The sequence below is a fragment of the Thunnus albacares genome, chromosome 5, assembly GCF_914725855.1.
Source record: "Thunnus albacares chromosome 5, fThuAlb1.1, whole genome shotgun sequence".
Classification (NCBI taxonomy): Eukaryota; Metazoa; Chordata; class Actinopteri; order Scombriformes; family Scombridae; genus Thunnus; species Thunnus albacares.
Genome location: NC_058110.1, coordinates 4,778,377 through 4,802,019, shown reverse-complemented (window position 1 = coordinate 4,802,019; position 23,643 = coordinate 4,778,377). Strand labels below are relative to the sequence as shown.

The window sequence follows — 23,643 nt, the reverse complement described above, 5'->3', positions numbered from 1 at the left end:
TTAGAAAAGGAGCTGTCTTCCTCCTTCATTTTTTTTACCCCAATTCACCACCCATGCTTAAGGTTATTTCTGTCTCCCTCAGTCTGGTTTGATCTAGTTCTCTATATGCTCTTAATCCACATATCTAACCACATACTTCTACTTTCTTGCTTATGCGTCTGCAGACACAATACTCAGAAAACAGTGAACTTTTAACTTCCACTTATTGTTGCATAACTCATCCTGTTGACAGTGACAGTGGCAAGCAAAGGACATGACCTTTTGATATCACTTCTCAATTGAACAAGGCATATAAAACATACTTGGTTAACATAAGTTTAAATCAGCATTGGGATTAATATGACAATGTGTGTTTCCCATTACCTCTCACAGCACTTAGACTAAAAGTGTTGATTTGTAATGGGTGGCTGTAGAGGCTATAGAGTGGAGATCAGATACAGAGCAGGCAGATACAAATGCAGATTCCTTTATATGCTTCCAAACCTTCTTGTGCATACAAGTGTGAAAAGATGGATCAAACAATATAGTTTACCTCCAGTGAGAGGCAGCAAAGTGTCAATATCAGTGCATTATCTCTCAGGTGGATTATGTGGCCTGGGAGCACTCCCCTCCCTCCACTGATAGGGCGTGAATGTGCGGATGTGCTGTCTCAGCACTAGACTATAAGAGGCTTTGAGAGACAGGCTTAAGACCAAGCATGGGTATCTCTCTCTGACTCTCCATCTTTGTTTTACTCTGTCTCTGTCTCATCTTTTCATCTGTCAACAAATGTCACCAGACCTGCTGATTATCATACTTGGAAAAATGGAGGAGGCTAAATACAGTATGTTTATAATTTGATTTCTTTTTATATATTTAAAATTGTGTGTTGATGCATAAGTTGAATTTTTATAGGCGATGTCACCCATTATTATATTTTATTTCCAAAGCCTGAATGCTACTGTTAGTGTAAAATCTATTGTTGTGTACAGAAAAGGAGAGAATGTTGTTTTTTTTGTTGTTGTTGTTTTTGTAGAGAGACAAATAGTTCTCATCAGTAACGTAAAATAGAAAGCTACTTTGGAAGCAGTGGTTTTAAGTACTGTGGATGCACAAATGTAGGCTGGTGCAACCTGAAAGCAATTTTACTTCCATAAAAGTTAATTACTTTGTAAGGGTAACATTCAGTTCAGATCATGTATTGGGTTTGTGATATGTCATTGCAGCAACATGCATGCTTTGTGTAATGTCCAAAAACTATAAGACAGTTTAAATATTTCTCTGTAAATCTGTTTGAAAATGAAATATTTCTGTACGGCAGGTAAACAGTTACATGTTGAGCTGCTGTGTGAGCTGTTTTTCAGGTAACTGAGACATACAGATGGGTGACAAATTAAAAGAAAAACTGGTACTGGTACTGGGTTGAGATCTGGTGACTGCGAAGGCCAGATGATTCACATCATTTTCATACTCATCAAACCATTCAGTGACCCCTTGTGCCCTGTGAATTGGGGCATTGTCATCCTGGAAGAGACCACTCCCATCAGGATAGAGATGTTTCATCATAGGATATAGGTGATGACTTAGAACAACTTTGTATTTATTTGTAGTCTTTTCCCTCTAAGGGGACAAGTGGAGCCAAACCATGCCAGCTAAATGTCCCCCAAAACAGATTCCACCAGATCCCCTCATCATAGGGGTCAAGCATTCAGACCTGTACCAGTTTTTCCTTTAATTTGTCACCCATCTGTATTTACTTGTAACTAATTTCATGCGGAAATTGGTCAGTGATGGAAGTAGTATTTTTCTACTTCCTCTTTAAGTTACTGACATCGTGACAGCTCATTATGCACAGTTCTGTTAAGGTAATGTTGTATGAGGCAAACATATAAAACATGTATATAGATAGCCCTGACTTTATCTAGAGTATAACGCATAACATCACACTCATTCCCTCTCTCTCACATCCACGTGCACATGTTTGTGCATGTGCTCCTCTCATGCTTAGTTGATTATTTGCTGTTGAATTGTGGAGGGGTTATCCATTAAGATTATCCAGCTTCTGTGTCAGCATCTTACTGACAGCAGATGGTAGCAGAATAATGAACCATTGATTTACAGTGGACAAAGTATCAATTGCCCAACTGTCACCAAAGTTATATCCGGCATGAGAGAAATTAGTCACACAATAAAAATGGTCTCCTTTATTGTTACAAACATTAAGCGGCATCAGTTTGTACTCCCTCATGTTCATGCTTAAATTTGCTATGATGAGTAAAATATGCATTTATAGTTGTATAGTGTATTATTCTATGACTATATGTGTGATTATATGTGTTTTGGAATTATAATGTGGATATTATGTCTCAAGCTGCACTAATTACTCAAATGAAGTTTTGTTCCGCAACAGCTAGATCTGCACGTTGTTTTTATGGTTGTGTTAATAAAAGCTGTGATCTGTATTTGTGCTTGCTGGAGCCGACAGTGCTCCTTATGGTTCATTAGTGGTGTGTATGATTTGAAGGTTTATAGGTTGTATGTGTAAGCACTTGTATTTTTGTTCAGCCTCTGATATTTTTTTCTCTGTAGATTGTGTTGGTAATCAGAATAGTTCTACTGTTTTGATATATTTGGTGTGATTTCTCGGTGGATCACATTGTACTATAAAGAAAAAAAGGCATGGGAGATTTTCACAGCTGAGTCCATTCAGATTTTTATGCGTCATTCATTCTGGCAACTATTTAAAGTTTTAGTGCCTTATTAAAAGTTATTAGTTCATTTTAACTCATTTCATCTCCCCCTCTGTTTTCTCTCCATAGGATGTCATTACTCAAAGTCAATATGAAACAGTCCTTCCAAGCTGCACAACCTTGCACAGATAGTTAAACAGGAACACCTGAAGAGCCTTAACAAACATTCAGCACTGTGGACAGATGGAGTACACAACACAAGCCAAGAATAGATAATATCAGAGACAAGCCCAACTATAACACAACAGCCCAGACTACAATGCATTAACACTGAGCCTCAGCTGACTCACATTCCCTTTTTTCAACCTTGTGTTTGTAAACATTTCTCCCTAGTTCAAACACCTCCCTCATCTACCCTCCATCTGTGCCACAGGAGCCTTACAGTGCCCCTCAGAGGGGCGATGCCAGTCCTGCTTAATGCCGATGCCTCCTTCAGCTCCAAGCAGGAGCTCCTGGACCTGCAAGACTGCCCACTCAACGGGGGTCCCTCTCTGGATACCCCCAGCCCCGTGGACTCTCAGACAGGCAGCCCCATAGGCTCAGGCCCCAGAAGCCCTGGCAGCCCTGGAGCTGATGGCCCTGTTCAGCCCCGCATTTTCACCAGGGCTTCCACACTCCCAGGGCAGCTGTATGGGGTGCAAACAACACCCCATGCAGAGTCACCGATGGGGTTAAAGCTGATCTCCACAGACTCAGATCAGCTATGTGGCTGGGGGGCTCTGACACCCAAAGCTATCCAAGTTTTCAACACCCATCGTTGGGTGCTGTTCTTCCTGTGTGTTGCCTCTTTCCTCCAGGGGATGATAATCAATGGCTTCATTAACACAGTGGTAACATCCATTGAGAGGCGCTTCGACCTGCGCAGCTACCAGGCTGGCCTCATCGCCAGCTCCTACGACATTGCTGCCTGCGTCTGCCTGGCCTTTGTCAGCTACTTCGGTGGGACGGGACACAAGCCTCGATGGCTGGGATGGGGGGTGCTGATCATGGCGCTTGGTTCTCTGGTGTTTGCCTTGCCACACTTCACCACACCCCCCTACCAGGTCAGTCTGCCCGAGCGAACAGGAATGTGCTCTGCCAACCGTACCAGCCCATGCTGGGACAAGGAGGGAGGAGGATTGTCCAGCTATCGTTTTGTGTTCATGCTGGGCCAGTTTCTACACGGTGTGGGTGCTACGCCTCTCTACACATTAGGGGTCACGTATCTGGATGAGAACGTCAAGTCCAACTATGCGCCTGTTTATATAGGTGAGTCACACTCAGTAATTCATTCAGGACATGTTGCTGTTTGGTTTTGCTTTGCATCAAATTTTTGAAGTCAAAATATCACTAAAAACAGCAATACATACTTAATTAAAGTTACTTTTACTGAAATATCAATCATTATTTACTAATTTGCCACTTTTTTCCTTTGAGTTTGTGTATTAAGTGCATGTTGTGTGTGTTTGCAATTTGAATATGCTTTTGTTTTGGTCACAAAATGTGATGGAGACACTGAGCTATTGTTTTAAAGCTGAGCGATCATTTTAAAATCAATCTCGCAATTTTTAAATTGCAAATGCAACAATTTCAGTTAGAACTTACATTTAATGGTATCTTAACATGCTGTTGACAGTTGTAGTCAGTGACTTTTGCCTCTGGCAGATTTGCTTAGCTGCAGCTAAAAGATGTAAAATAGGTGGTACAACAAAACAACAAAAAAGAAACTCCTGGCTGTTGTCTGGTTAATACAATTCACCAAGACAATTTCAGCAAAGCAGCAGACATACTATTCTGTGTAACTTTAATGCTAGGAAACATAGACAGTGATCTGAGCCTTTTTACTGTACAAAAACACCAACTAAGTGGTTGACCTTGATCTAGATAAATGATCAAGATGATCACCTCATGTCAGGTAATCAAACAGGTAGCTTACGTGTTGTTGAGTAAGTGACATAGACAGCAGGTGAATGGAATGTCTAAATCTCCCAGTTAAACTTTCAAGCAGGTAACATCGTTGTTTAAGCTTACCACCTCAAAATCGCTGAAACAGGGCCCTAAGGACTCAGAGCTGTTACATTAGCTTAAGTTCAGAGCTGTCATCTGTATCATCTGCATCAAACATTGTCAGAGGCTACTTACAAAAGTTTCGTTTCATCCTGTTGTAAAACAATATACATATCCAAAAATAGCAGTTAGTCATTATTAACATAGCTAGCAAACTACATAGCTGTGAACAAGGCCTTTTCTGTAGAATACTAGCCAAGTTTACTTAGAATTTGTCTTTTTTGACAGTCAACAACAAATGCATTATTTGATTGGATACTGTTCATGTAGAAACAAGACAGGTTTGTGACTGTGTTTGGCATAAATCTTGTTTAAAACAATGTAGGCTACGGCTACAGGACTGGAGTTCAAGTCATTCAAATAATAGGGATTTAAATCACAATTGCAATATTGGTCATAACAATCACAATCAGATATTTTCCTCAAATTGTGCAGCCCTACATTGATCTCACATTAGCTTTGCCAAACAAATTTCAACACTGACCTGTGGCCAAAGACTTTAACTCAATATTATGTCAATATTATGCCTGCTTAATATTCTCAACACGAACAAGTGGTTTAGAATACAGTATGAAGACTATAGGCTTGAGTTGTGTAGACATGAATAGAGCTGGGTACTTAGCAAGCTTCTGTTCATTCTCAGCTCATATTGGCAGTTTGGGAAGGACTTGGAGGTGCAGATTTTTCTGCCTCTGAATGTAATTGTTTTTATTACATACAATAATGAGAACACATGCACAAATAGCAGGCCTGCATCTTTTTGTGATATTTGAGTTTGCATCTGCAATAGGCATGCAATTAAATGATGTGCAAGTGATCATTTGTGTTGTTTGCATGAATATGAACACAGATTTCTGTGTGAGCATACAAATGTCAACACACCTGTCAGTGTGAGTTGACACATTGACCTTGCAATCTAATTGTTACAATAGCCACTATTTTTTTCTGACAAGCTGTCTGTCACATTGCATCATGCCCTTTCCCTCTTCCTTGTGATTTTGTATTTGTAATTTTTATATTGTTTCAAAGTGTTTTATGTTGTAAATTGGTCGAATGTGTGCAACTACTGTGACACTTTCCCTCTGGGATCAAACAAGGTACCTATGTATCTCCCTAATGACGCTGTGTAATGATTCCAATTAGCAGCAGCCATCCAGAAGACAATCATAGCACTGTTCATACCTCTATTACTAAGAATTGGATACAGATGAAAGAGGTTATTGGGTAGAAATAATCAAATAGGCCTTGTTCACTTCAATTCAATTCAAGTTTATTTATATAGCGCCAAATCACAACAAAAGTTATCTCAGGGCATTTTTCACATGGAGCAGGTCTAGACCATACTCTTTAATTTACAGAGACCCAACAATTCCCCCATGAGCAAGCACTTGGCGATAGCAGTAAGGAAAAACTTCCCTATAACGGGAAGAAATCTCAAGCAGAACCCAGCTCTAGGTGGGTGGCCATCTGCATTGACTGGTTGGGTTGAGAGAGAGAGAAGAGGGTGGGAGGGTGGGGACACAGAGAAGCAGAATAACAACAGCAACAACAACAACAATAACAATAGATACATGACTAGCAGCAACAAACAGCAACCACAACAGGAACAGCTGGAGAAGGACAGAAGAAGTACAGAAGAAGGACATCCCCACATCAGCATGATTTATGGGGTTTCCTGCGGATGAGAAAGCACGAAGAAGGGGAAGAAGTCAAGTTAGTAACATGCATTAATGGTAAATGAATACATACAGACAGAGAAGAGGAGAGAGGAGCTCAGTGCATCAGTGGAAGTCCTCCGGCAGTCTAGGCCTACATCAGCATAACTAAGGGCTGGTCCAAGGCGAGTCTGGCTAGCCCTAACTATAAGCTTTATCAAAAACAAAAGTTTTAAGCCTAGTCTTAAACGTAGAGAGGGTATCTGCCCCCTGGGCCAAATCTGGAAGATGGCTCCACAAGAGAGGAGCCTGATAGCTGAAGACTCTGCCTCTCATTCTACTTTTGGCGACTGTAGGAACCACCAATAAGCCTGAATTCTGGGAGCGCAATGTTCTAGTGGGGTAATAGGGTACTATGAGCTCTTTAAGATATAATGGTGCCTGACCATTAAGGGCTTTGTAGGTGAAGAGAAGGATTTTAAATTCAATTCTGGATTTTACTGGAAGCCAATGCAGCAAAGCTAAGACGGGAGAAATATGATCTCTTTTTCCAGTTTTTGTCAGCACATGTGAAGCTGCATTCTGGACCAGCTGGAGTCTTTAGAGACTTGTTAGGGCAGCTTGATAATAATGAGTTGCAATAATCCAGCCTGTAAAGAACAATGGGACCCTTTTAACCTGTAGGACAGGAAGTGGTTAGAGGGAAACAGGAAGTTGTCACTGTACTGACACACCCATGGACTGTCTCTGTGTCTGTGGTCTCTCTCCATCTCCAGGGATCTTTTACACAGCGGCCATTGTGGGTCCAGCAGCGGGCTACCTGCTGGGAGGATACTTCCTCAACATTTACACCGAAATCCACCAGACGTGAGTCTGCTTTTGTGGACAGAACAGACTTGAATAAACTAGAGAAGACTAGAACAACATAGAATTTACTAGAGTATAATGGAATAGAAGAGTTGTTAACTAGAACAGACCAGAAGAATGTAGAATATAATAGAGCAGAAAAGTGTAGAATAGAACAGTATAGAATAGATAGAATATAATTGAAAAATGTAAGACAGAATTGAATAGAAATATATATACCACAGAGAAGGAGTCAGATAGTGTTTAGTGGTCAATATTAGTAATTGTCAAGTGATTCATGCCGTGTGTGTGTGTGTGTGGGTGTGTTGACACAGGACAGAAATTACTCCAGAGAACCCTCTGTGGGTCGGGGCTTGGTGGATCGGTTTCCTAGCAGGAGGAGCAGCAGCTCTGCTGGTAGCATTCCCCATCCTGGGCTACCCTCGACAGCTACCAGGTACCACTCTCATCCACTGTACAAAACACACACACACACACACACACACACACACACGTGCAGAATTCAGCACAGAGCAGAAACAGGTGATGACATCATTCCACAGTACTTTTCAAAGCACTGCAATGACAGTACTAACATTAATGATGAGTCAAATACTACTGATTTAGACCTTTCCTGTTGCTTTTGGTTCTGAAGAATTTGAACTTCAAGAAACATGTTAAAAAATGGTTAAAACCATAAAGTACAACGTAGCAAATTTTAGACATATTAAAACTGTCTCTCTTTGGACACAGCCAACATATTTATGCATGCTATGATTCTTTCCCATTTGTCTTATTGCATTACGTGTTGGGGGCAGGCTGGAAAAAGAGCCATAAAACCTCTTGAGTCCTTATTCAAACAAACTCTAAAAACTCTAGACAAAAAGCCAATGCATTTCCATCACTGTTGGGTACTAAATATAATTTACTGAGCTTTTAGGATTTTAGATTATTTTCAATCAGTCCCTGGTTTATGAAATTTTAAATGGTTTGGCCCCTCCTCCACTACGTGACCTTGTGTAGACCCGCTCAGTAAGTTCCATTAGAACCTCCAGAATATCCTCTATATGAGATTGTACTATATCATTTTGTCGCACTGCATTTGGGCAGTCAGCATTCTCTGTGAAAGCCACAGTTCAGTGGAATGCCCTACCTGATGACATGAAGAGCAGTTCCATCTGTAAATTTAAAACCAAATTAAAAAGTCTAAAAGCTACTCAGCTCTGTAACCACTGATTCTAAATTTGATTTCATGGTCTTCTCATGAATGCAAATAATCTTGCTTTTAATTTGACAAGCATACATCAGTTATTTCTAGTTGACATTGTGGGTGTATATGATGTGTTGTTGTGTGTTGCTTGGTATTTTGTATTATGTGTTGTGTGTATTTTTTGCTTTGTACTGTTTGTTATTTTGCTGTTATGTTTTAATTGTGACCTGCCAAAGGGACTGCAGATAAAAATGAGCTGTAAACTAACTCTGGTATAGTACATCAAATGGTAACATTTATGTTGAACACTGTACATGGTCCCAGTAAATAAATATAATAATAATAATAATAATAATAATAATAATAATAATAATAATAATAATTACACAAAGAAATACACGGGGGCTGCCATGTAATGTGTGCCCTTCATAGGAGCTTGTAGGCAGGTTGACTGTAAAAAATATGGACGTAGTCACCATGACGTCACCTACTGGTTTACAAACTGCTGTTTTGAAGCCTCGTGTGTAGTGATTTGACCGTCACAATCTTGGATTTGGCCGTCGCCATGTTTGATTTTTTTATGGTTAACAGTGATAATGCTAATGCTAATTTTCGCTCGCGAAAAACAAGCCTAAAACCATTAAAACAAAATGTACTCACCGGAAAAACTGATCATCCGACTCAATGATGGGTCTTTTATTACAACCAAATGCTGAACAAGAGTGTTTTTATGCAATCACAATTAACTTTAGTGAACTGAAAACACACTGCCTATACCCAATGGTTACATTACGTAAGCATCATTGTCACCATGGTAGCGACTTGTCAATCACAATGTAGCCACGCCCAAAAGCATACACTGCTTTATCGTCTATTACGTTTACTTTAAATGGGACCATAATTTACTAAATGAACATCATGCAGTTTTGAAGAAGACTTGAAACTAGCAATTGAGACCATAAACTCATTAGGAAACAGTTAACTGAGGTAATACATCAAGAAAGAAGTAGGGTCATTTTTTTATAGACTTCTGTACAATTGGACTTCTTTTTGCAGCCAGTGAAGTCGCCCCCTGATGGCCGTTAGATAGAATGCAGGTTTTTGGCACTTCTGCATTGGCTTCATTTTTCAGTCCTGGAGGTTGCCGCTTGAGGCAGGTAGAGCTGAAAAAGGTGACACCTCGCTCCCCCTTCTGGTGGCACTGTGGCACTGCATTAGAACATTGCATCAGGGATTTCATCATACAAAAGCTGCAAGTCTCAGTCTAAAAAGTAAAATATTATCAGCAGCAGCTCATGTGCATTTATGATCAATTATCCTTTAACATTATATCCTTAGGAAACCAATAATATACAGTGGGGTCCAAAAGTCTGAGACCATATTGAAAATCTCTAATATTTTCACGTAAAACTGGAAATAATCAGAAAGGTTGAGGGTTCAGAAACATTTAAAACACACATGTAAAACAAAGATGAAACACTTAAGATTCTGAACTATTTCTAGGTCAGCAAATTTGTGGCATTGACCAACTTAACTTGTTTGTACAAAAGGTCAGATTTCCTTGAGTTGTATTCCTTCCATTGAAGCATTCAGATGACACTCAGGTGAATTTGATCTACTCATCAGAGGCTTGTTCAAGGAACTCAACTTGCAGCCAGTGTTCACATGTTATAACTGTGGTTTTAAAATATAAATATAAATATGGTTTCTTCTAAACTTTTTTTTGTCGGCTTTTATTTATGTGGCACATTCAATTATTTTCATTTATTGAAGTGTCACAGTTAAGGAAGGCTGTGTTTGTGTTAAGTTGAGTTAAATTGACTTTTCTGTGTTGTTTTAACATAAGTTTACATGTGGGCCATCAAAAATGTACTTGGCCACCAAATTTAGGGGCTTGGTCACCCATGGGGCCAGTGCTTAAAATATTAGCTTCTATCCAGGCATCAACCTCTGAGCCTCTACCATCATAACATTGTGATTTAAAAGCCACAGTGGAGCAGAGGAAAGGCAATGAATCAGGCGAAGTACTCAAATTGACAACAATTACGCTCGTTATTTTACTGTAAGTGCAATAGAAGCTTCGTGAGTAAAAAGCTAAGAAGAGTAATTTATTAATGAAACCCATGAAAAAGATGGACAGGCAGACCAGAAAACCATACTTAGCAAATTATGCAATTCCACTGAATTTAGAGAACATGTGCTATATCATTATATGTATCCTTATCTGGATATGAAATGACCTGTATCGCATTATGAGATTTTGGTCATATTTTTCCCCCAATTTTTTTGAAAATTGCAACTTAGATGCTTATAGAGATATATCCTACTTAATTTTATCTTAGTAAAAGTTGTTTTGTTTTTTCATCTGAAGGAAATAGCAAACATTAAGCTTAATTCATGTGAATGCTAATGAAGAATAAATGATCATCAGTTAGCATGTACATGACTTTCTTAAAGACATTACAAGCTTACATTATAGGTTGCATACATAAATTAGGAAATACCTTGTTAATTTCCTCTAGCCAGTTAGTTGGCATGGCATCCACTGTGTTGGTCTCCAGGAATTTCACAACCGCAAACTGATTGTCAGTGTTCTGGAAGTAGAAAAATGAAATAATGTCACATTATAGTCTTCCCTCCGTTGAAAGTGCTTATATTTATATATACTCCCATATACTTAAAGCTTGGATGTGAGGGATCTGATAGTGATTTATTTACACACATTGGAAAACAGGAGCAAAAATATATTTGAGGAAATAAGGCATTACATGAAAATCTGGCTTCAAACAGAAAGGAAAAAAATAGGCAACTGACAGTTGTAAGCCACACAGCCAAATGTGTCCTCTGAAACCACACTACCTATCAATATTAATTAGAAAGCATTGCTCAAAAAAAGATAATGATACATAAACAATACTATTAATACTATGAAAGTGTGTATTTACAGTTATATGAAGTCTGTGCGTTCCTTAGAATGAATGGAGCAAGGTAACTACAATCCTCAAACCACTGTCTGCCTCAGTTATAGATGCCTGCCTGCCCAAATGTCTCTCAGATAGTGTTTTCATGCAAGTTTGACTGTCTTTGGCTGTGTAGACACCAATCAACCTTGAGTCACAAGGTTGCATGAAGTATGGCTCAAGTCAATCATAGACACAACAGAGCAACATCTTTTATCTATCTCACCAGAGACTGCAACAACTTCACAGAACACTAGTTCACTAAGAGTGAAGACATTGTTGTTGTTGTTTTTTTTTATTTCTACACTCTTTTTGGTTCAGGTTGTATCTTTCTCACTTTGTCTGCTTCCCCAAGCTACCTCACAATCTGTGAGAGAGGAATTTGCCCAGAATGAACAAATCTTTTCAGCTGATGCAAGTAATTCTCAAAAGAGAAAGCACTGCACTCATCAAGACAGCCATAAAGTTTTGCATCTGATGCAAGGTGTACCAAACTGTGGACATTGTAGACAAGGAACTCATCCCCATACAAATGCCTTCCCTGTGCAATGAAGTACACCAACAACTCTTCTGCATTGTCATTGTACTGTTTTGCCAGTCTTGGACAAACAAGGATGGATAATGCCACAATGAAAACCAGGAAGTGCTCATAGAGCTGCTCTGAAATAATGCCCTTAAGCACAATTTTTCTTGTATAGAGGGAAAACTGTCTCAGTTCTGTGGCTTTCCATCTGTCAATATCTTCCAAGCCTCTCAGATTCCTTGCAAACACATTTAGAATGCATGATCCTAGCTTCAGAAGCTGAATACTAACCTGCTTAACATGCCCAGATGGCAATCTGATTCCCCGTGGTCCCCTCAGCCACAAAAGGATAATTTTGCGCATGACCCCAAGACAACACTGGTGCATATAATCTGCAGGGATATCATCATATTTATCAGGAGCTGGCAAAATGGTGACTCAACTAAATGCAGGTGGTGCTTCTCCTGAGACTGATCTCAGAATGTTTCATCAGTTCTCAATGTTAGATGTTTTCGGGATAGATCACCCGATGGCCATCCCACAATCCTTTTTGTATACATTTGTCACACCCATAGCCTGAACACAGTTTTATGGACTTCACTAGAGCCTTGGCTGGGGCGTCACATGTAACACAACGCAGCTTCACCCTAATCAAACCACTGTCTGTATCTAGTCCATTTTCCATAATACAGTGAAAACAGCTTATAGTGATCATGTTTACAGTGATAAGCCGCTTATATGGGTCAGATAGCTTGGGACAGAATCATTCCTATGCAAATGCTGTTTAAACAATTTGCTTACAGTAATCAAACAGTCCGTTTACAGTGTTCATTTTGGGTCTTTTCATACATGAAAACATATGGAAATTTTTTTTATATAAAACTACAGTAATTCTATTTTCTTTTTACTTTACTCCCATAGTACACATATGATGTATAAGATGTATAATTAGTGGCTGCAGCACCATTATCAGGTGTTTTATTCCTCTCATTCACCGGCTTTCTTTCTACCACTGCTTGCTCTCCTCATTCATTCTCCAGCTCGTTCGACCACTGCTTCTCTCTCTCTCTCTCTCTCTCTCATCTTTTTTAAAATGAGTTGGGAAGTTGCCAGCAAAGCCTAATTTTACTTTTAACATTCTCAAATGAAGAGGAATGTCTTCCCTTCTTCCTAGTAATGTTTCTGTCTTCCCTCATGGCAGGATTGTACAGCGTTACAGGTTGCGTCTCTCCAAAAGTTTATTCTGGTTCAACTTTCTCACTGTAGCGCCCCAGCGGCCCCCAACCCTGCAGCCAAAACACGCAACCCGTCAGCCTGCCGGCTGGCTACCTGAGCCAGATGCTGCGTGCACACTGAAATCATGATGGGAGAAAGAAAGTTGTTTTCTCTCAATGAAAAATATAGTCTCCTTGAAGCTTATGACAAACTGCCAAAAACCAGCCGACAAGATGCAGCAGCGAATCAAGTATTTGAAACAGTTGTACTGCATTTTGGTCAATAAATTTCAGTAAATAGTGAAGCTGCCCATTTCATTACTTTATATTCATGTACTAAATATAGAAATGTCAGTTAGATGGTAATTTGCATGAGAAACTTAAAAAAAAAAAAAAAAGAAAAATCGGTTATAGTAATCATCCGCTGATAGTGATCAATTTGACCCAAACGGACATGATCATAGTTGACACAATACTGGCCACAGAACCTGGCTGCTGTTTTTGAAAAGCGGCAAGCCATCGATGTTGAGAGAAATGTCAATTAAATCTAATCCATAAATGTCCTGTAGAGATTACATTTTCAAATGTTTCAGGAGCTGGTCTTTGCATCCGAGGTAGATATACTGCATTCCTGATTTCACTTCAAATTCTACACTTTAGAAATTGTCAAGCAGTGTTTTTGCTGTCCTTGGCACCTCTGAGTGTCCATTTTCTATCAAAATATTCAACAAATTATCAACTGCATTGTATTTTACATGAAATTCATTTGCCCACTATGCAATGGAACGTCAGAGTATGGTGTTAGTTTCCAAATTGCTACTATTACTGCTCTGAGAGAATAAATCATCAACATCTCTTTCATCTGCACAGTTCTGTTCCACAGAGGCTCCCTCTCCTGTATGTTCTTGGTGTTGATAAAGCAGTGAAGCACACTGAAGAGGAATGTTTGTCGTAAAAACTCTGATGCAGCTATTTGGTCACAACTTTCCAAAATCCTCAACACACCCCAGAAAAAAGGAAACAAAGAAAAAAAAATTAATGATGAAAAATCAGAGGACAGAGGAAAAAGGAAAAAATGTTATCCAAAAAGACATACCGAGCCCAATTTGAAATCCATGCTGTAAAGAGAGAAGAACACAGACAATGCCAGGATAAGTAGCATTCATGTTATGTGACATATCAGAGTTGACCAAACAGTTGATCGTAATAATAATGGGCAAAACTATATGACACAACATCCCTGAAAATGTGCATTTTATAGCTGTCACAAGAAGAGGATGCAGTATATGATCTACTTTGTCTGCACTCACATTAAATCAATTCAATTCAGTTCAGTTCAATGAGGCTTTATTGGCATAACCATATTGAAGTACAGTATTGCCAAAGCATGTTGTACAAAGTAGTACAAACAGGGACAAGTACAGGTTTTAACATATAAACATATATAAACCTTACAGTTTGAAAACAACAACAATGTCAACAATATTTGGAATGCAAATTACATATATTTTGCTTGAAGGAAGAAAACTGAACTTAACTGATGAATATCAGCAATATTGGAAATAATAATAATAATTATAGTAATAGTTTTGATTTGAAAAAAATATATATACATACACACACACACACACACACACACACACACACACACATATATATATATATATATGTGTGTGTGTGTGTGTATATATGTATATATATACACATTACAATAGTAATAGTTAAAATAAATAAATAATTTAAAAAATGTTTAAAAAGTAGTGTGGCAGGTAAAGATGTACTCTGCTGCCAGGCTGCAGCTCTCTATGCAGCTATCTATACGATTGGTATTTTGTTTATGTTTGTTATGTGGTCGAATTCAGGGTGTATGTATTTAAATTTGGGGAAATGTTTTGTTTGGACTGGCTAGAGTTTTGTGCATTCTGTTAGAAAGTGCAGCTCTGTCTCAACTTTGTCTTCCTTGCACAGCTGGCAGAACCGCTCCTCTTTGGGAAACCATGATTTTTTGTATCGGCCTGTCTCGATAGCCAGGCTGTGCTCATTGCGTCTGTACTTTGTTAAGGTAGTTCTATGTTCAGTGTCAGTCACTGCAGTCACACTGTACTGTCTTTTTAGGGCCAGATAGCACTGCATTTTGCTTTGTGCTTTTGTTTGTGTGTTCCAATTAGTGAGGTAGTTTTGTTTCCGGTGTGTTATAATTTGGTTGACTCTAATTGATATATTCTCAGACTGGTCCTGAAGTTGAACAAGGTTAGAGAGTAAACTAAGTGTCAGGACCAACTGAGTGAGAAGACTCAGCTCTTGGCATTGCAGGGCTTTGTAGTGATAGGAGTGGGGGCCACTGGTTTTTAAATGAAGCCAGTATTTGATTGCTCTTTTCTGAATTTTGATGTATGATGGGAATTGGCCTAATTCAGCCTTGCAGGCATTATTTGTGGTTTTTCTGTGCACCTGCAAGATGCTTTCGCAGAACTCTAAATGCATAATTTTGACTGAGTGTTTGTCCAATTGGGCCAAATTCTGGTATTAAAGAGGAACCCTGAACTCACTACTATAGAGGAGAACTGGTTCTATGACAGATTCAAATAATTTGAGCCAGATTCAAATTGGAAATTTAATGTAAATTTGTTGCATAGAATGCCCTATGTGTTTTTTCTCTCAGTTCATTTACTGCTGGGTTAAAACTTTCAGTGGAATTTATTTTCAGTCCTAAATAATTATAATCTGTGCAGCTGTCTAACATGTGTGCTTCTAATGTGAAGATATATGTGTTTCCCTGAGATCTGGATCTTTTTGGAAAAGTCATTGTCTTTGTCTTTTTCATATTTACTGCCAGGGACCAGGTCTGGCAGTATTGCTCTAGCACGTCCAGGTTCTGCTGTAATCCCTGTTCTGTAGGAGCCAGCAGAACCAGGTCATGAGTCATCTCTGACTCATGCAGAGTGAGACCAGGTGTTGCTGATTTCTCTAGAATTGCGGCCAATTCATTAATATAGATGTTGAATAGAGTCGGACTCATACAGCAGCCCTGTCTCACTCCACGTTCCTGAGAGAAAAATGTTGTCATTTTGTTGCCAATTTTTATAGTGCACTTATTGTTTGTGTATATTGACTTAATTATGTCATACATTTTCCCCCCTACACCAGATTCAATAATAATTCAATTGTAGAATAAATCATTGTGCCAAATAGAGTCAAATGCCTCTTTGAAATCTATGAAACATGCAAAGATTTTGTTATTTTTCTGGTTAACATGTTTGTTAATCAAGATGTGTAGGGTGTAAATATGATCTGAAGTGCAATGTTTTGGTACAAATCCAATTTGACTTTTACTGAAGACATTGTGTTTGGTGAGGAAGTTTATGAGTCTCGAATTTATAATACTACAAAGAAGCTTCCCCAGATTACTGTTCACACAGATGCCTTGTAATTATTCCGATCGAATTTATCTCCGTTTTTGAAAATTGGTGTGATGAGACCATGATTCCAGATGTCAGGGAAGTAACCTACACTCAGAATCAAATTGAAGAGTTTCAAGATGGCCACTTGGAATTTTGGGCTTGTGTATTTCAGCATTTCGTTCATGATGCCGTCAAGCCCGCTGGCTTTTTTGGGTTTTAGTGCTTTTTCTTTCAGTTCCTGCTCAGTAATGGGAGAGTTCAGGGGATTCTGATTTTCTTTTATTGCCAATTCTAGGTCATTTAATTTTGTTATTATTTGGTTTTGATTTGGGTCTGGATTGCTTGGTAAAATCTTGTAAAGTGTTTCGAAATGACTGACCCATATCTCTCCATTCTGCATTGCCAATTCTACACATTTGGGTTTCTTAAGATTATTCCATTTTTCCCAAAACTGATTTGTCTTTATGGATTCCTCAATTAATGTCAGTTGTTTGTGTGTGTGTATTGTGCCTTTTTGATTCTGAGTGTACGTTTGTAGTGTTTAAGTATATCACAGTAAAAAAGGCGCAAGTCCACATTTCCTGGGTCTCTGTGTTTTTGATTGGATAAACTTCTAAGCTTTTGTCTAATTTCTTTACATTCTCTATCACTCCAGTTGTCATCTTTGGGATTCTTTGGTTTATTTTTGGACTGTTCCAATTGTGATTTTTTTGCAGTCTGCATGATGATGTGATTGACATGTCTAACTGCATCATTTATGCCTTCTTTACTGTGAACATTTGTGGTGTCCAGAGAGGAATCTAATGATGTTTGAATTTCAGGAGTGCCGATTGCTTTCTGGAACTCTTCTGTGCTGTTTTCAGCCCATCTGTATGATTTCTTGATATTAAACCGCTCACTGGGCTGTGGAGGTGTGGTGTTGTTTGTCTTTGTCCTTTTGAGAAACACAGTAATTTGGCTGTGATCAGAGAGGGGTCACTGGTTTAACTGTGAATGCACTGAGAGAGAAAGGATCTAGATCTGTTAGCATGTGATCAACTGTGCTGTTGCCAAGAGGTGAGCAAAAAGTATGTCTACCTAAAGAATCTCCTTGTAACCTACCATTAACAATGTACAGACCCAGGCTTTGACAGAGCTGCAGGAGGTCTCTGCCATTCTTGTTGACCTGCGGGTCAGATTTGGAGCGGGGAAGGTTAGTTATGTTTTGTGGGAAGTTTTGTCCAAATATATGAATGTTACCCAGATCTGTATTGTAGTCAGGTAAAGAGCCAGTGCATGCATTCAGGTCCCCACAGATTAGCACACTTCCCTGGGCCTGGAAGCTGCAGATCTGCTCATGGAGAAGGGGGAAGATATCTTCATCATAGTATGGTGAGTCACATTGGGGAATATAGACAGCACATAGGAATATGTCTGCTGGAGGGTTAATGATTCCTTAAGCCATAAGTGTGAGCGTTCATATTTTATAAGGGTAATGTAATTTGATATTTCTTACTTGTACCAGATAATAATCCCTCCTGAATCCCTCCCTCTTTTGACAATAGGGAGTTTGACTGATGACAGAATGATTTCTTTGTAGTTTGGGGGACAGTGAGTGACAGAGCCTGATCTACAACAGGTCTCTTGGAGGATGATGATGTCTGTGTCTTTGGTGTTTTCTCTGAGTTCAGGGGATACACTCTTACATCCATACAGTGAAGAATTAAGACTGAATATTCCACATACAAATAGTTAAAGGCTTCATTGTTACTATTGGTAAATACAAATATAAAAAGTTTTAAAGAAGAGATAAACCTACAGTTTTAATGGAAGGTAGGGCTGTCTTTGACTAAAGACAAATTTCAGTCGACTAATAGTAATATTTATTTATTTATTTATAATTAACTAACTGATGAATTGATTTAATCACCAAATTTGTGGAATTTTACATTCTGCTTAGCTGTTGCAGATAAATGCAGCCATGCAGAAGGACCCTCTTTAAATCTAGTGTAAAACAGATTATGATTAGTATTGTGATGCCAGAGATAAACTCTTCATTTTTTAAGTAATGATCAACAACAAATAGGCTAATTCATTCTGCATGAGAAAGAGGAGAAGGAGAGAAAACAAACAAACAAACAAAAAAAACAAACAAACCAAAATAGTAATAATAGCCTAATTGTCTGAGACCTCATCTGATTAGTCGAACGGTTTGGATTTTATAAGCCCAGAAAGTTGGAGTGCCACATCGCACCTTTCAATGTAAACCAATGGGGAGGCAATCTCTGGGCATGGACTTTGTGCCAAACTGAGACGTCTGATGTCTTAATTATAAGTCAGACCACTTTCAAACCTGTATCAATGGATTTGCAACGAAAATTCCGACTAAAATGTGATTTTTAATGTAAGATTTGGCCAAAGTCATGGGATTTATGAAGATATTTCCACTAGAAGACTGCTCTGAAATCCTGCTCTCAATCTGAGGAGGGAAGAAAGGCGGGGGATGGGTATAACAGTTGAATGTAGCTCAGTTTTATAGGATACAGCAGAAAGGTCTATATACATACAGTACATTATATACAAACTTTGTATGAAGTTTGGGGTTATTATCATTTATTTTACAATAATTATAGGTCTTATATGTATAATCAGTAGTGGGGATGACCTATAAGGGGAAGGGAAAAAATGGAGTGAGGGTGACTGTTTAGTGATAAAGTGCTGTAGAAAAATAAAATCATAACTACATTTTGTAGCTCTGTACTGCAGTTTTTCGTTTATTAGGGCCAGAGCACCTAGTGGTTTGCTCACACTCTCCATTCAAATATATGAGTATTTTTCTGTGTCCAGCTGCAGTTACTTATTGTCTCTACACACCTGACAGTACACATGTCAATCAAACTTTTACCAGGTCATGTGGGTTAAAAGTCTTTACTTTTCTAAAAATAGACTAGAATTTCTTTTACACACAAACTCATCAAAAGTTTTCAATTTATTAATTGAAATTACAGTATAGGGCCCAAAACCTGTATAATTTTGATGACACAGGGGTGAGCAAGACAGAAATGTCTCACCCTGCAGAAAATTCTCATCCTCACACCATTGAGATTTGATGTTTCACCATGACAGAGGAAGTTGCTATAACTTTATTGTACATGCTCCAATCTGCAACAAACTTTACATGTTTGATAAGAGTCCTGGCCTGAACACGTCTACATAACAATATTCCATCAGTAATGCGAACTGGCTGAAAAGCGCCCCCTACAAAATTGCAGCAAAGCAGCCCCAGCAGCAGGCAAAATAGTGGACAAAGGAAGTGATGTTTAACTCCTTCCTGCTCTGTCTGAAAACAGCCCGGTTTTACATGCCCATGACAGAGACCTTTCAACTGTGCCAAGGGTGTGAGGGCCCGTTCAACGCTGCTTGCAGCTTTAATTATGTTAGCAATTTTCTCTAGTAAAGATTTTTCATGAAATCAATTTAATTATGAAGCATCAGTTAATTTCAAATATGACCAAAAAGTAAATATGTAAATATATAATTAAATAGCATATAAATATGTAAATAAATATGTAAATAAATCAAATATACTAAATAATCATAACTAAATAAAAATATAAATATATATCAAGAAGATCAGCTATGTTGTAGTGCACTTGCATAACCCACTGAAAACTACTAAACATATATTTAATATATAAAAATAATAAATAAAAATAAATTTGACCAAAATAATTGAGATCATATTATTGTAGTGATGCATGTTGTGTGAAGAGTGATCAATAGTAAAAAATGATCATTCATCATGGTACTTTGAGAAACAAGAGGTTTGACAGAAATCATTGACTTGTATTATCCTACAGTGTGTTTACATGCACTTGAGTAACCAGGTTACAGTTGGTTTTCTCCAGAAAGCTGATTTCTTGACTGTCATTTGAACAAGAAACCTGCTTTCTGTAAACGGAGTATGGGATTAGAGCAACCTGGTTTCCACAAGTAGATTTTACTGCTTGGAGAACACAGATTTCTTTGCCATGTATACGTATAACCAATCAGCTTTTTACTAGTAAGCATGTGCACCATATCAGACTGCAGACAGAGAAAGCACGGTGCCGAGCAGGTGAAATAATACCATCCAAAGTCTGACTGAAACTAAAACAAAGTAGTCTTTAGATGTCTAAATAAGTCAATTTCCACTGCGAAATATTTGACTGTTTGTTAAATTCAGACACACTGGTGCCATGAGGGAGAGCTCTGCTCTGCCTGTCTGTCTCTCACCACGCTGTCCGGCTGCTCCACCACACGATGCGCTGGATTTATAACACAAGACAAAACTAGAGCATCACTGTAAAATTGAATGCGGCACAATAATCATTTTATCTCTATTATCTTATTTCAAAATCGTTAGAAGCCAAAATGATACATTCAATTAATTGCCCAGCCCTACAGTCTCTCAAAATGAATTAATTTTAAATAGCTTTTCATGTTTCCAATATGAAAAATGTTTTGTAAGACCCATGAAACCCTTGAATGGTGAGCCAACACTCTAATATAAGTAACGTTAACTTAGCAGGACAATAACCAGTATGCACAGACCCAGAGCTGAGCACAACCTTCAAAACTTAGAGCAGGAATTATTACTTTTTTATTTATATATATTATTTTTTGGTCATGGTATTGAATAAGGCAAACTATAGCACATATAACATGTATTTCAACATATAACACCACTGTTGCCATCTGTAACTTTATCATGGCAAGCAAAATGCAGTATAATTTCCAACACTTAGGCCTACTTTTGCCTTTATTTTGTATGCACAAATGACTATCTAGTAAGTAAAACACATCACCCTGAACTAATCCTTTTCGCCCATTCTCTCCCTGTCTCTCTGTGCTTACTGAAAATGAACAGCCCTCAGTTACCGTGTCTTGTCATCGCTCTATAAGAGAACTGCTAAAATAAGCATTTCTCAGGCTAATTTACCATTCACATCAGTGAACTGTTAATGCTAATAACGTTCGCTGGAGGACAAGCTACTGTATCTAACATTAGTTATAACATTTAAACGAAACAAGAACAACGGGCCTAGTAATAACTAATGAAAATAATAACTGCTAATAAATTTTCATCATTTCTGAATATTTACTTATATTAATTTAAAATGTGGTGAGTTACATCATTATCTTACCTTTATTTAGCACTAGTGGTGCTGTGCCCTGTGCCGGTCTGCCAAATTTTTTTTTCTTAGGATGGTGAAGTCATGACCTGCCTTACTATGCCTCTGATTGGTCCATGAAAAAACACAATTAGGTTTTGATTGTGTCCTTTTGAGTAACATATGGGCAGAACCAATGACAAATTGAAATTGAAATTGTGCTCCACCAACCCTTAGTCCTCAAGGCCATTACTGCACAAAATGACTTGAAATCAGAGACTTATTCCCTCTTAATACATACATATATATATAAGCAGCTGGATAGCTCAGTGGTTAACACTGCCTAATTTGGCGCGGAAGGTTGGAGGTTTGATTCCTGGTCAGGGCGGGGTAACACATATCCAGTGTGGACCCTTAGGCAAGGTCCTTGATGCTGCTAGCCTACCTCAGCATGAGTGAAACCACAAAAGTCATACTGGTTCGGATGTCGTCGGGTCAATAAGGTCCATGTCAGGTGTTTGGGAACCAGAACATCCTGATAAGAAATGGGCTCCTGGAACACGATATAGATGGAGTACAGCAGGGAATTGGGATCTGTTGGAATGTGGGATTGTGGGATATATCTAAGCTGACAAAGAAACAACTACTAGCTCAGTGCTCCAACATCCGCAAACGGCAACTACAATCGCAACTAGACATTGATGAGGTACAATGAACATGCTACGGCAAGGGGGAGCCAGGATGACAGGTCAGAGGGGAGATATCATCATCATCATCATCATCATCATTATCATCATCGCCACACTCCGAGATTGGGTGCCAACAAAAGGGCGACTGACCTGAGATTGAAAATCATGACTAAGCTGGACACCTGGCACCCCCGTAGCCGATTACCAAGGCTAAGTAACAAAGTACCCTCTGAAAGTCTGCTAGAGGACATGAATGCAGCACTACGTACTATCCCTACGAGGACCATAACTGAAACCAATCAGCTGATATACACCACAGCAACAGTGACCCTAGAGATGCTTGGCTACAAGATGAACACCATAAGCCACAAAGAGCATTACCCTCCATGGAGAAGGAGGCTGGAGGCCAAGTTCAAGATGCCACAGAGAGAAGTTAGTCAACTCTCAGAGCTACAGAAAGGTGTGGGGACGAAAGGAAGTACAACAAGCTGTCTACACCTGAGGCACTGGAGACTGCCAAGCAAAGGCTCACAGGAGAAGCAGAAGCCAGGAGAATAAATAGGATGTTCTCCACCTAACCATCCAAAATGTACTCTCAGTGGCAAGGTAATAACATAAGAACAGATCCACCCAGGGCTGAGACTGAACAATACTGGAAGAGCATATGGGAGAAGGAGGCATCACATAACACCAATGCTCAGTGGCTAGTGGATCTAAGAGCAGACCACAGCAATCTCCAAGAACAAGATCCAGTAACTATTACAATGGCAGACATCCAAGAAAGAGTGTCAGGTATGAAGAGCTGGACAGCACCGACCAACTACCGGCCAATAACCTGCCTCTGTACAACATGGAAGCTCCTGTCAGGCATCATAGCGGCTAAGATGAATAGGCACATGGCCCAATTCCCCAGAAAGGAATTGGCAGTAATACCAGAGGAGCCAAGCACCAGCTACTGGTCGATAGAGCAGTCACACAAGACTGCAAGACCAGGCAGACCAACCTGTGCACCGCCTGGATTGACTACAAGAAAGTCTATGACTCAATGCTACACACACGGATACTGGAATGCTTAGAAATGTACAACATCAACAGGACACTAAGAGCTTTCATCAAGAGCTCAATGGAGCTGTGGAAAACGACTCTAGAGGCCAACTCAAAGCCAATTGCACAAGTTACCATCAAGTGCGGCATATACCAAGGTGATGCATTATCTCCACTGCTGTTCTGCATAGGCC

The 23,643-nt window shown here is 39.0% G+C and overlaps 1 protein-coding gene across 1 annotated transcript in view; it reads left to right on the top strand.

The window, feature by feature from the left end:
* Positions 1–658: 658 nt before the first annotated feature.
* The window catches only part of slco4a1 (solute carrier organic anion transporter family, member 4A1), a 44,163-nt gene continuing 21,178 nt past the window's right edge, over positions 659–23,643 (top strand). The window contains exons 1-4 of the mRNA XM_044352054.1: positions 659–823; positions 2,799–3,977; positions 7,207–7,297; positions 7,612–7,733. Of these exons, the coding sequence (XP_044207989.1) occupies positions 3,131–3,977; positions 7,207–7,297; positions 7,612–7,733 (1,060 nt within the window). The 5' untranslated portion in view covers positions 659–823; positions 2,799–3,130. The remainder of the gene's footprint in view (positions 824–2,798; positions 3,978–7,206; positions 7,298–7,611; positions 7,734–23,643) is intronic.